The sequence below is a fragment of the Syngnathoides biaculeatus genome, chromosome 20 (assembly GCF_019802595.1).
Source record: "Syngnathoides biaculeatus isolate LvHL_M chromosome 20, ASM1980259v1, whole genome shotgun sequence".
In the NCBI taxonomy this organism is placed as follows: Eukaryota; Metazoa; Chordata; class Actinopteri; order Syngnathiformes; family Syngnathidae; genus Syngnathoides; species Syngnathoides biaculeatus.
Window position 1 is genome coordinate 6,546,921 of NC_084659.1, and position 13,234 is coordinate 6,560,154.

The 13,234-nt window shown below is 46.5% G+C and overlaps 1 protein-coding gene across 1 annotated transcript; it reads right to left on the reverse strand.

The window, feature by feature from the left end:
• Positions 1–150: 150 nt before the first annotated feature.
• Positions 151–13,051, reverse strand: pah (phenylalanine hydroxylase). Its single transcript, XM_061806621.1, has 13 exons — positions 12,972–13,051; positions 11,495–11,614; positions 5,017–5,200; positions 2,935–3,023; positions 2,507–2,574; positions 2,070–2,266; positions 1,864–1,999; positions 1,713–1,782; positions 1,393–1,449; positions 1,224–1,319; positions 720–853; positions 483–598; positions 151–404 (listed from the first exon to the last, which is right to left on the reverse strand). The coding sequence occupies exons 1-13, from the start codon at positions 13,041–13,043 to the stop codon at positions 361–363; spliced, it is 1,383 nt and encodes a 460-aa protein (XP_061662605.1). The 5' UTR covers positions 13,044–13,051; the 3' UTR covers positions 151–360.
• Between the last annotated feature and the right edge of the window lie 183 nt (positions 13,052–13,234).

A 13,234-nucleotide genomic window follows, 5' to 3' on the forward strand; every position in this document is an offset into this window, starting at 1 on the left:
TCCCCACGGGAGCTTTTGTGCACAAGAAACACATTTGTGGAGTGTTGCTGTCAAATTATTGCAGAATAAGACAACTGAGACCATGTCATTATTTTCTTCTGTTTCATTCATATATTACATCCCAAAAACTAGTGGGGGGGGGGGGGGGAAATGGTTATCAAATGATACGAGTCTTACATAATTGTGAAATCATGTCTTAGTATCCATTAGGGTACTAACAGAATAACACATTAGACTTTGCTGACATCTTGAGGCGATACATTTCACTAAACTAAAACAGAATATCCTTGACTGTATCCCAATAATGTTTGTTTTAATCCAAAAGTAATATACAAGTAGAATAAGCTTCAGGCTGTCTGGTCACTCCAGTTTTTGCAGAGCTTCGCATAGTTTCCCCATTTCGCCTGCGGCCAAGAAAATAAAAACGTGTTAGGAAGCGGCTTATCGTAATCAGTGTTTTATAAAACTGGATCGGAACCAACTCTTGATGCTGTTGGCCAGGTTGCTGAGCTGCTGGGTGTTGTCCAGCACCTCCACGCTCTGGGTGTACGGGTTGTAGCGCACAGTAAAAGGCCGAGGAATGGTGCCAGCAAACTTCCTGTAAGGTCCACGCACGTGTCAGTTGCACAAGACTCACAAAAAGTTAGGGATTGAGGGATTTCTGGTAAGATGTGTGCTGTACCCAGAGGTGTACTGTATTTGGCGTGGAACACGCATACCTGACTCTGTCTTTGGCGTCCTCGAAGCTCTCAGCGACAAAGTAAACGGGCTGGTACTCTGTGATAGGATATTTCTGGACGCAGGTCTTCTCGGGGTCAAAGGGAAGCAGTTTGGGCTTGTCCGTCAGACAGTACTGGAAGACAAGCAGTGACACATTCACTGACTTCTCAGACAATCAATGAGCCTTGAGAGTCCTGCTAAAAACAGGAAGTGGAGTATGATTACGGCCTCTTGCTTTACCCTTTGGACTCAGCCAAGCGAACATCCAATACTGATGCAACGTGTGACCTCCATATAAGCTCTTCGGCCCACGCTGAGGCACTGGACCAGTTCACCCCCCCCCCCCCCCACACACACACACACACACTCTTCACTGGCCAGGCAGATTGTTGTAGCTCAGTGACACATTAAACCCAAGTGGACCACTAACCCACTGCCTCAACGTAGACCCCCCGCCACGCGCTCACACACCCCGACTGTGGTGGGCGGTCGATGATGCGTACCTGCAGCTCTCCGAACGATGACAACAAGCCTGCTCCGAATGCTTTGGTCTCGGAGCCCTGCTTGCACAGCCCGAACTCCACGGTGAACCAATAGACCTGACACAGAAACAAATGCTGGTTAGCACCAGCAAGCTCCATCTGGAATCTTCAATTGGATGCAGAAACCAACCGTTGCAAGTTTCTCGATGTACTCGTCCGGGGCACCAAGAGAAGCGAGTCCAATCTCCTGTTCAGAGGGGAACAAAAGAAATGTTATTATTTAGGTCACAGGTGCCAAATTCAAGTCCACATCTGCCCCACCACATCATGTCTTCCGGACCCTGAATGAGGTGATTATACGTCGATTTTCACAGTCGTCATAGACTTCTGAGGGCAACCGTAACTATAATGTCGCCTGTTCTGAACACGAGTGACATTCGTACTTTACGTGTGGTCAATGGGTGATTCGGATTGAGAGGGAAAGGAGTCTGGTCCAAGCGCTTTGTGTACCTGGGAGAACTGAGCAAAACTGGAATCAGCAAAGAGCGGGACATGCCCCAGTAGCTCATGGCAGATATCACTGGAACAGAAAACAAACTTAATCCAAAAGTAAAACCGTCACTGTGTGGCGTCCACTTTGAATCCCACCGCTCAGACTTACGGCTCAGGAGTGTACGTGGGCTTGGAGCCGTGGCGGATGTACTGTGTGGAATGGAAGACGCGGAAGGCGAGGCCAGCAAGGAAATCCCGGGAGGAGAGCAAGCCGGCTACCGGGCGAAGTCGAAAACCGGTACATGCTGCGGAAAGACAGAGTGATTCCAAGAAAAGTGCTTGCAAAATACGGACGCCGAAGAAGAATCAACTCACACTGCAGGAAGCGGGACACGTCCTCCAGCTGCGGGATGTTGTCCTGCCTGTAGCCGCAGTACTTCTCCAGCAGGGGGAAGACTCTATTGTGTTCGCGGCACCCGTGGGTCGGGTACAGGGTCTTAAGCTCCTTGAAAACAGTACCCCATGTGGCTTTTTCTTCCTCTGTATACTCCACCCGAGGGATGGGCTGGCCACTGCAAAGGATCAAAACCGCAAACTTGAAGCACCAAAACTGGCAACTATCTATCTATCTATCTAGCTATCAATCAATCAGTAAATAGTCGCCAGACAGAAGTTTTTGCGAACAAAGTTCACTTTAGATCGTAGGAACTAATAATGTTCAGCAAATTTCAGATCCAGGTCCCTTCATGAACCAGGCGTCGCGAGAATGTTACATTTCATTCCACGTGGCGAGGAATTAAGAGTTCAGTTACTGTCTGTAGTTGTAGGCGATGTCGGCAAAGTCCTTCCTGCGGGCCCGGTACACGGGGTCTGTGAAGCCCTGGCGGACACGCACACACACAAAAGGAAAAACCGTGATAGATCTCCCAAATGACAGCCAACCGAATCCCCGTGGCCTTTTGTCAGTATTCCGCACTCGGTCCCCAATGAGAGCATGCAAATGTGCATTCAAAATGAAGCCTTTGTAGAGAGGCGTTTTCAGCTTTAAGATGAATATATTTTGCTTTAATGATGGAGGCAAAAGGGAGCAATTATCTCTAATTATAAGAGCAATGACATCAATTTGTGCGTTTTTCCATGAGAATAGGCGGCCTCGCGGGCCTCCTCTTTCATATGCCGTGTGGGCGTCAGAAGACGTGCGCATGCGCAGTCGCGCGCGTCGGATGAGTCAGAACTTTACCGGGTGGTCGGCGTCCAGCTCTGAGCCGTAACTGAGGATCTGGTTGGCGAAGCGGTCCAAGTCCTGAATGTCGTTGGGGAACCACGGCACTGGAGAGGAGAGTTTTCAAGTCAATGAGTTAGCTAGATTTTTTTTTATTGGTTCTGATTTTTAAAGAAAATTCTGGGGGAGGGAGGCCGACAAATTTTTCAGGTGGAGGACTTCCCCCCCTGCACAAGAACTCCTTACAGTGATGAAAGTTCTCCGGATTTTCAACTACTAATATCACTTGAAATTGGAAATGATCATTTCCGAGTTTAAAATGTTAGTTTTCTATTTTAGTTATGTATTTGTTCATTTTATTTTTAATTGACTGTTATGTTATATTAATCCAGTAAGTTATTTTAAGGCCATCTCTAATCACACCTGCAACTTCATCTGCGAGCATGACTGACCACACTCGTACATTTTTCAATATATATATATGTATATATATATGAAGAGTTTGTTTTCAAAACGAGACATGGGCATTTTTTTTTTCAGATTTACGAAACTCGCACCAAAATTATCCAGCTCCGAATGGATAATTTTGGCGCGAGTTTTGTAAATCTGAAAAAATGCCTACGTCTCGTTTTGAAAACAAACTCTCAATATATATATATATATATATATATATATATATATATACTATTAGTATTAAGTGTATCAGTACAACGCGCCGTAACAAGTTTGAGACTTAAACATTAATAGTAATGACTACAAATCAACTTCTTGAACATGTTTTGCTGTACGGTGTAGAAATTATAGGATCTATTTTTGTGTATATTCTTTATCTCTACTATAATGTGGGGGAAAAGGACAATTTTAGATGTCTTTTTACCGAATAGTTTACTTAATTCATTTGTCTTGATGTAAGATGCCATATTTTAAAGACAAATGTGATTTTCTGCTATCCAGTGATAGGGGGATGGGGGGTGTGGGGCGAATCCGGGCTTGGCCCTAGGAACTTCTGCCCAATTTTTTTTTTTTTTTTTTTTTGGTCAGAACTTAGAAATTTTACTTTCAATTTTTGTCTGAATTTTGTTCACGGATATCGCCAGAATGCACTGCAGTCATCCTTTTTTTTTTTTTTTTTTTTTTTTAAATTTCCCAGGGGGGCATGCCCCCGGACTCCCCCAGTGCTCACATTTGGATTTTCAGGAATTTTCACAAAAGTCCACTTTCATCTCTATCCCTAAGAAATGAGGTTTTGTGTTACATTTGTGACGGTGTCTTTTGCGGGGGGAATTCAGCACTTGAGGCCGATTTCTACAAGCAGAAAATCTGGTGGGAAATCCATCACGAATGGCTCGATATAGATAGAAATACGTCTGCTATTTGCCGTTTTCTTCAAAGACAAACCTTGTCTCGGTCTTATTGATTGAGGGATTTTGTTTTGCCCAATTGCTCGCAAATTTACTGAGGTTTGTGCTACTGGTCCTGGAATGTACTATCAAAAGCAAGTACACTCTAACGCAATAAAAATAAAAAAATAAAAAATAGCTGCAGATGTACAATTGTGTGACCAGAGAAGCACAAATGGCTATTGATGACCGCGTTGAGGGTTTTGGACTGTAAGAGATCTTGGCGTCTTTGGACGTTGACATTCAGCAGAGCAGTGCGTACAGACGATCTGCTTGTTCTCCTCGATTAATGACCGGCAAAGACACTCATGAATTTCCATTTGTGCCGTGCGGTCCAAAAGCCCGAGGCTGCTCCCGGACAATGACGCCCTGACAAGCTTCCCTTACAGCGGGGCCATAAATATCGTCGCGTCCACTTGACCCTGACCGGCCGGCGACCGCGTCTCGGTAGGTCCCGTCGGTCCCGGCCCGCCGTGACCCTCTGGCCCGAGCTCGGCACCCTTGTTCCCGCCAGGCCTGGTAGCGGCGAGTAGCAAAACTATTGTCATTCTTGAAACAACTAATAACGGGGTCAGAGCCGGGTGGTGAGTCTATGTCAGTGAGCGCCACCGATGGCCACGAAGCACCACAACGGTAACACCCCGATCGACCCCGATAAACTCGGATCACCTCGGGACTAGTTGGAAGGGCCGTCTCTCACCGGTGTCCTTCTGTTTGTTGCGCGACAGCTCGTGCACCTGGCCGCTGATCTGCGTGCGCAGGCTGTCGATGACGTCGTCCAGCGCCTGCGAGCAGCTCGAGTCCACGCTGATGAAAAACTCGTACTGCTCCTTGCTGACGCGGGACGGCCGCGACTCGATGTGCGTCAGGTTGATGCCCTTTTCCTGCAAAACGCCACCAGGACAACAATATTCACGTGAGTCAATGGACGCCAAGTTGTTGTTGTTGTTGTAGTGCCTTGTTGCACTTCCTTGATGTAACCACAAGGTAGTGCCGTGGTACCACAATACTCTCAAGTTCCTCTTCTTGTACTTTTGAGCGGATCCTTCATCCTTCTGCTCTAGCTGGATTTTTATGTTAATTCGCTGGCTGTGTTTGATGGCGAGAGAGAACAAGAATGAGTTTAGAGAAGATGAATCCCAATTTTTCAAAGGAATAGTCCGCTGAATAATGAAAAGCCTTCATATGATAGGTCACGTCATATGCACTGTACCTTTGAAAATTTGAGGTTCATCCGATATCGTTTGATGGTGTTTTTATTGGCAATTCCCAATTTTCACAGGCGAGTCACATGACCTACAACTTGTGCAAATGTGACGTGTTCTGTGCGTAAACAAAGAAATCATGGCCGATTTGTCGTGTAATCACATGCAGTACCGCCACCGCCGGACACGTGGGAATGCCCTTCTGTATCGCATAATTTTCCCATTATTCGGATAGAAATAATCCGAGGAAGGACCCGACGGTTAGCGAACTGTACGACGTACGTACGAGTGTATTTGTGCATTTATTTACGAGCGACACTTTTGTAGTACAATAAGTTTCTTAATTCTTTGAAATAAGATTATGATGTTGCTAACCAAACGACGACAAAAGTACTCCTTACCATTAACGCCGTTGATGGAGACCTTAATTCAATTTGTTTTGCCGTCGTGATTGTGCGACGCTGAACGGTTCTTGGCAACAAAGGCGTGTTTGATTTTCTTGTCCTTATGCGAAGTTGGCAAAATGTTAATTTGGCAACGTCAAGTACGAATGCTTTGGCGTACTTCCCCGTCTGTGAATTTCAACACCCGGCGGAACCCTCCCTCTCCACAAAGGCCGCCCATTCATACTCCTCATACTTAACCTTAATTTTCAAAGTACAGTACATATGACGTGACCTGTCGGATTAAAGATTTCATAGTTCGGCGGACTATTCCTTTAAACTTGCAATTCGACCTGCAACCACATTGGCTTTCCCCAATGAAGGTTTCAATTCTTTTTATAAATACACCTTGTACCCTTGGATCCATTCCTCCAAAGATTGCTAACAATTTGCCACAGGCAGTAAAAAAAAACAAAAAAAAACCCCAAACTTTGTAAAAAAAAAAAAAAAAAAATTAGAGAATGCCACAAATGGTCAACTGTTGGGTGGCATTTACTCAAGGGCAAATTCTTGAATCAAAAAAACGCTTTCATGCAGTTATGTTTTTTCAGCGCTTTTGTTTCCGATAAATGTTTGCTTGAAAATGATTCATAATTTTCTGAATTTGAGGTCTTGAATGTGATCAAAGAGTTTTTTTTTTGTTTTTTGTTTTTTTTACTCAAGTCTCATGATGGCAAAAACTACTCCCACAAAGGTCCTTCATGGACCCAGCAGGCCTTTCGAGTCATCAGGTTTTGCACGTGAACTTAACTGCTGAACCTCCCTCAAGATTACAATTCTCAGATGTTCGGGATCGGTATGTACACACACTGACTTCATACACACAGTCTCCGTATGGTCTGTGAACGTGACGTCATTTGGCAAATCTAAGATTCGTGAGAGCGTTTGCGAGGCGCCGGAAGGCACAGACGGCGGCGGGAGAGGGTGGATGGCACGTTCTCTTTTGCGATAGGCCGGTTGGAACGCGAGGGCGTACGCGCCGGGGCCTCTCATTATTCCCACATCTGCTTCCAATTGTGTTTAGCCACATTGTCTTGAAAGCCAAGCGTGCCAGCACCCCTCAGAAGCCACGAAGTGACCGTCTCCGTCTCAGTCGGGACTGATACGGTCTTGTCAAGTCAGCTTGGCAGAGGGGTCGCAAAGGCTTTGCCGGCCCGCCCATTGGAAGTGATTGACATCATCCCCGAATCTAAACCCCACCATCGGGTGAAGAAAAACAACAAATCAAGACCCCCAGTTGGGCAAAAGAAGAAACCTTAAGAAGGGACCACAGATTAGGGGTGGGGGTCCATCCCGTTCCAAGGTGACCAGGCCGCAATGGATGTTGACTGGGTAACATTTCACACGTGGCCTGCTCAAATGTTTATTACGATGACAAGATGCCTTCCGATATCTATTAACATGGCGTGAGAGTCCAGTTGAGGAGGAAAAAAACTGAAGTACTGTAGACACCTTTAGCGGTCCTGCCTCAGGTCCTGGCCCAGTCATCCTCCACGTATTCACGGTTCTATTGATTCAGACCAATTTTGTGGAAAACTAGTTCGAGAGCTTGTTTGTATTTCGGTCAACAAATGCCCACGCCTGATGAAAGACCTGCGGTTTAGTCGCACGCCATTTACGCTCGAGCTCCTCTGCTCGAGTTAGCGGGCGAGTCCCTCAGGGCAGGTCAAGCCTCTGAGCGAGAAGGGTGCAAGCAGTGCACAAGTCCATACGGTACGTTTGCTCGGTCGGAGTTTTGGAGGCGAAGTCCGTGGGATCGCCGGAGAGCTTCGTCGGTGTCCGGCAGCGAAATCCGGGCTATACTCCCGTCTCAAAAATGACGAATAGTCTCAAAAAGTAAAAGCAAGGGTGAAAGTAGAACATAAAAGTGTGCGTAAAGGTTTGTCTCTTGGACGAGCACAGCGTCGCGTGACTTTAGCAGCGCCTGAATGTGACAACTAGTTACCTTACCTTTCTTCCTGTTGAAAGGAATTGAATTAAAAGTTTGATATTGCTTTTGATTTTCCAAGACATACTGAGCTGTTAAAGAAGCAGCGCTCTGAACTTTGGCTGAGACTTGCGCGTTTGACCACCGCTCATCGCAATCAGAAAGTCCAAAAGGGAAATCAGCGAAGTGCAAAGGATGTGAACTAAAGAGGCTCTTGCAGTCATTTCCCAACAACTGCACATGTCGAATCTGGATTTGGTAATGCGCTAAAGATGTACATTTGATCATAATCATTCCAGCCTGCGAGATGAACGGTTCAGTCGAGTCGACAAAAGCCCAAAGCGTACTTGGGACTGCCCATACCAAACGCACTGAACGTGTCACACTCGATGCTAAATAGGCCGAACCCTGATGGAGCACATGAGCGGCAAACGCTAGAAAATGGTCACACGTGATACTTTTAAACTGATTGCCTTCTAAATCTCCAGTTCCACGCATTTTAGGGGGTGAGCCGTGCATAATTTGTCAATGTAACTGTGACGCAACAATACACGAAGATGTGGGAAGATGAGGATTTCTTGGATATCCTTCATTTCTAGCTGGAGGTCCGTGTAGTAGTATCCCCTTTCGACCTCACAACTAAGACTATTCAGGTCACTGTCATACGTGTTGTTTTGTTTTGTTTTGTTTTGTGTGGGTTGTTTTTTTTTTTTTTGTGGGGGGGGGGGGGGGGGACTACTGTACACCCTGAACTGGTCGCCAGCGAATCGCTGGCCACGCAGAAACAAACAACAATCACACCGAGAGGCAATTTCCAGCCCTCAATCAATGCCATTTTGGGGATGTGGGAGGAAACCGGAGTGCCCAGAGAAAAGCCAGACAAGCGAGTGGGATTGGAACCACAGTCCTCAGAACTGCGAGTCCGAAATGGGAATAAAAACTGCCTGCTCGATGTTAACTAGTCGAATTTTATCATGTCTATTGTCAACCGGCCCAAAGTTTTGCCACGCTAGTAGCATGAGGTTTTCCTACTTGTATGCAGCAATATCATACAGTAATGGAAAAAGGATTCAGATTAAGCTTTATGGAAATCTTTTTGGAGCGTTTGGTGGAGATCCTTGAGTAGCCAGTTTCAATTCCTTGTACTAGTCCACTTTGTCATTAAGAGTAAGATGATTCAGTGCACTAGTAGAACTATTGTGTCGTATTTTTTTTACCCCCACAACTAGTTTCACTTTTGCCATACTTGTACGTAATTAAATCTTGGAGCAAACTACTGTTTTGGGCCAGTAACACTGCTTGACTACTTACCGAAATGCCTCATTATTAGCATGTAATTCCGCTACTAGTGCACCCCAGTCGTTCCGCTCGTGCGCTCGATGGTCCTACGAGTGGCAAAGAGCGTACTATGCGCAGACGTGAAGTTGGATATGGGGAATGTCGGCTAAATATTCAAACTGCTTTTCACACGAAGAAGTCATCAAGTTTGGAATCCACTCGTAATCACTTGAAATGCTACAATGGCACAATTCTGTTTTTTGCTCCTTCGCGGGGGGGGGGGGGGGGGTTGTGGGTGGTTTCCTTTTTCTCAGAAAAGCTCTTTGATTTTTGTCGCCGGTGCGACGAGGTCCCCGCAAAGCCAGCTCCCAAATTCCCCAACAGGCAGGTCGGGGTGGGGTGGGGGGGGGGGGGGGGGGCATCACATGCCAAGTCACATGAAGTGCGGCGATGAGACCGGTCGGGGTGGGTTGCGCGGGGGCATTCGAGCTCTTTCGGAGGGAGGGAGGGAGGGAGGGAGGGAGGGCCAGGGGGAGGATTGGGAGGGTGTCAGCTCATAGGTCCAGAAAGGAACTTGTGTTCCTTTCAACTACAACTTCCAAAAAAAAAAAAAAAAAAAACCAACGCAATGAACACAACAACAACAAAAAACATTCCACAATGCACAATCAATAACTCCTGTTGATTCCTCCCATTATTTTCAGTTTTTAGTTTTTCCCTCATGGGGGGTGCGCTTCCACGTTTAACCTTGATGGTGATGAAACGATAGAAGCGCTGCCAATCCATGCGGAGTCGAGCAAAAAGTCACGTACGCACACTCTGCAAAATCAATAAAATAAAAATTGGAAAAAAAAAAACCAAGCAGTTTTTTTTAAACTACAGGATACACGTTTTTATTCCATATTTCTTATTCGTGAGTAAAACACGTAGTGTGCCGCCGTTGAGATCGCCTCACGTGGTCGTCTCCCGTCGATTTGAAAGGCGAGTTCGGAGCGGCAAAGTTTTCGGGTCACCTTCAGTCAGGACCTGCGGCCCGCTGGATCAATGCGGCCCGCGAACGCGGGAGATAAGCACCGTTTGTTTAGTCGTGGGGGCCTCTTCGGAAAGGTCGCCGGCACGAAAAACACAAACTGGGATCGACATTTCCACACCCAGCGACGAAACCGCCATTGTTTTTTTTTTTTTTTTTTTTTTTATTCTTAAAAACACAATCGCGGGCCGCGACGTCCGGACCGGCGGCAAAGTCAGCTGCCGTGTCCTGTGAGGTCATGTGATGGCGTCATGTGACCGCAAAGGTTAAAAGTGGGAGGGGTTTTGGCCTCAGAGCTGAGCCATTTTCCCCAAATCTTCAATTTTCATTTGAATTATTGTTTTCAATTGATTTCTAATTCTTCTGAGTCCAAACTACACACTGCTGAGAGGCTGAAAATCTGAGGATGTGGACAAGTTTCACTTAAGTAATTATTCATGATTAATAACTCAAAACAGCTGTCGATGACTTTGACAATTGATTTGTCGTCAATTAGTTGATAATCGTTGCAGCTGTACTCCTAAAAGTATGATTGTGTATTTACAGATAATGTCAAAATATGCACTTCATCTTTGTCCATTTTCAAGGCCCCAGCCCTGCCCTAAATATGAAATATTGTTCCGATTTGAAGTTATATTTTCACCCGGAGGGCCCTTCTGACTGGGAAACCTCGTCAACGTTTAAATGCCTCGTCATATTCATACATATCAACAACAAATTGACGGTGAACTCATTAATGGAATCCAAAGTCAAGGATAATCGTTTTTAAACTTCAGTATTGTTCGAGGTGTGGCCTCAGAGTTCTGAGGACCGGGGGTTCAAATCCCGCCCCTGCCTGTGTGGAGTGCGTTGCTTTTCTTCGGGCTCTCCAATTTCCTCCCACATCCCAAAAATGTATTAATTGGAGTCTCTAAATTGCCCCGTTGGTGTGATGATGAGTGCGACAGGTTGTTTGTTGCGATTGGCTGGCAACCATTTCAGGGTGTACCCCGCCTGCCCGAACACAGCTGGGATAGGCTCCGGCGCTCACCCTCGTGGGGATAAGCGGCTCAGAAAATGGATGCCAGCGTTATTATTCTTTGCACATGCGAGGGATTTTAGCACGAATCGTTGAATGTGACACACGCGACCTGCTTAGGCGGGCCACATAAAATGATGTCGCAGGCCGGATCTGGCCCCCGGGCTTTGAGTTTGGAACCCGTGCCCTAACTGGTGGCATTTTTTTTTTTTTTTTTTTTTTGCAGGAGTGAAAGTTCCTTTTTGAAGATGGGCACGGACGGACGGCGGCGTCCTACCTCAAAGAGTCGCAGCGCTCGGGCCAAGGCGCCCACCTCCTCCTTCAGCGAGAAGATGCAGGAGACGACTTCGCTCTTCTTGCTGGTTTCCTCTTCCAGGTACATGGAGCCGCGCCGCCTCTGAGAACCACAGCACCTCCTTACGATTAGCCCAAATTCTGATCTGCATTTAAGCGCCGCCACATGTCGGAGGAATCACAATAGCTCGGAAATCCAACGCACCCCCCGGGGAATGCAAACAAAAGGGGAAAAACGACTTAAAAGTGGGAAAAACGCCGGCGGTAATCAAAACGCTGGCGCGCTGTCAGATTTCATCAGCTGTTTTCCCGATGAGGTTCCTTTGACGTTCCAGCTATTGTCTCCGGAATATTCCGGTCCAGATGCCCTCGCTCACCGTGGTTACGCTTCAGAATAGTAACAGCGGTGCGTTTAAAACATGAGAGGAAAATGTATGCGTGTGTGTGTGTGTGTACAGTATATGTTTGTGTGTGTGTATACACAGTATACATACACACACGCATTATATATGTGTGTGTGTGTGTGTTTGTTGCTGACAAATACTTCACACGTGTATTTCATGGAGTCCGCCAATCAGGATCCGTCGGGCAACATCGTGCGATCCCCGTCGGACTCGATTCCGCAATTTCACAGTTTCGATTTACGGAATTGCGATTTCGTGGATTTTTTTGCCACGCCGGCGTGAAGCGCGTCTCGGAATCAATGCTCGCGTCGTGCCGCGTTTCCGGAATGGAAATCCGCCGAGCGACGACATTGCGTAATTGAATAGACGAGATCGATAAAGATGGGTAAGGCGATAAAAATAGCTTAAATTTTGGGAAGGTTGGTGAGTTCCGTGGAACGCGCGTGTGAATCCGGGCTCGTACAGCACCGCGACAAAATCATTTCTCTCTTTTCTGTCACAACTTCAACAAAGAAATCTTGTCGATTTCCGACGTTGTGGAATTTTGGCCCGGTTCTTGTGGACCGCACGCAACGCATTTGTGAAGCATTTGACAGAAATGATCGCTTATCTGACAAAATATGAACAGACGGGAATGATTTAAAGCAGAGGTGTAAAACTAGCAGCCCGGGGACCCGGGCCCGGCCCGCCGCATCATTTTATGCGGCCCGCGAGAGCGCGCGTCGACTTTATCCCAAATTTGCAAATTCTAAATATAGATATTGTCGCCAACTCCACTTTTATCATTCATAATGTTGTTCAACAAGCCATGATCCATTCATTTGTGTACATGTAATATTATGAGGCAGTCATACAGCCGTTCCAGTCCAGTGGAACCGTAACTACGGACAAAAGTGAGTCTATACATTACCTCAATACAACTAAAAGCTACTCTGACTTAACTAACTTTTTTTTTTTTGGTTTTAATTCATCCTGCACATCACCCCAACGGCGTTGTTCCATGCAATTTTGTGTTTTTGTTTATGTTTTTTTTTTTTTTTTTTTTTGCAGACCTACCCCTTTGTCGCGCTGCTCCGGCTCGCCGTCCTGCCCGGAACTCCCGTTGACTCTCTTGTAAGCCGCGTCCATCTTCTCTAACGTGCAGGTGACTGCGTGTGTGTGTGTGTGTGTGTTTGTGCGCGTAGCGTTTAGCTTTTGCCGGATTTTGTTTCGCGGGGCCGCCACTTCTTATTACGCAGCGGGTCACGTGACGCCCCGGCCACCCCCCCTGCCCCCCTCCCACCGTGTGTTGGCATGTGACGAGACGCCGCTTGTGAAAC

Coding starts and splice junctions, on each gene's coding strand:
- pah (XM_061806621.1), bottom strand. CDS start 13,043: ATGGACGCGGCTTACAAGAGAGTCAACGGGAGTTCCGGGCAGGACGGC. Junction 3,024..5,016: donor CAACAAACAGAAGGACACCG/GTGAGAGACGGC, acceptor TCTCCTCTCCAG/TGCCGTGGTTCCCCAACGAC. Junction 2,267..2,506: donor ATCGCCTACAACTACAGACA/GTAACTGAACTC, acceptor GATCCTTTGCAG/TGGCCAGCCCATCCCTCGGG.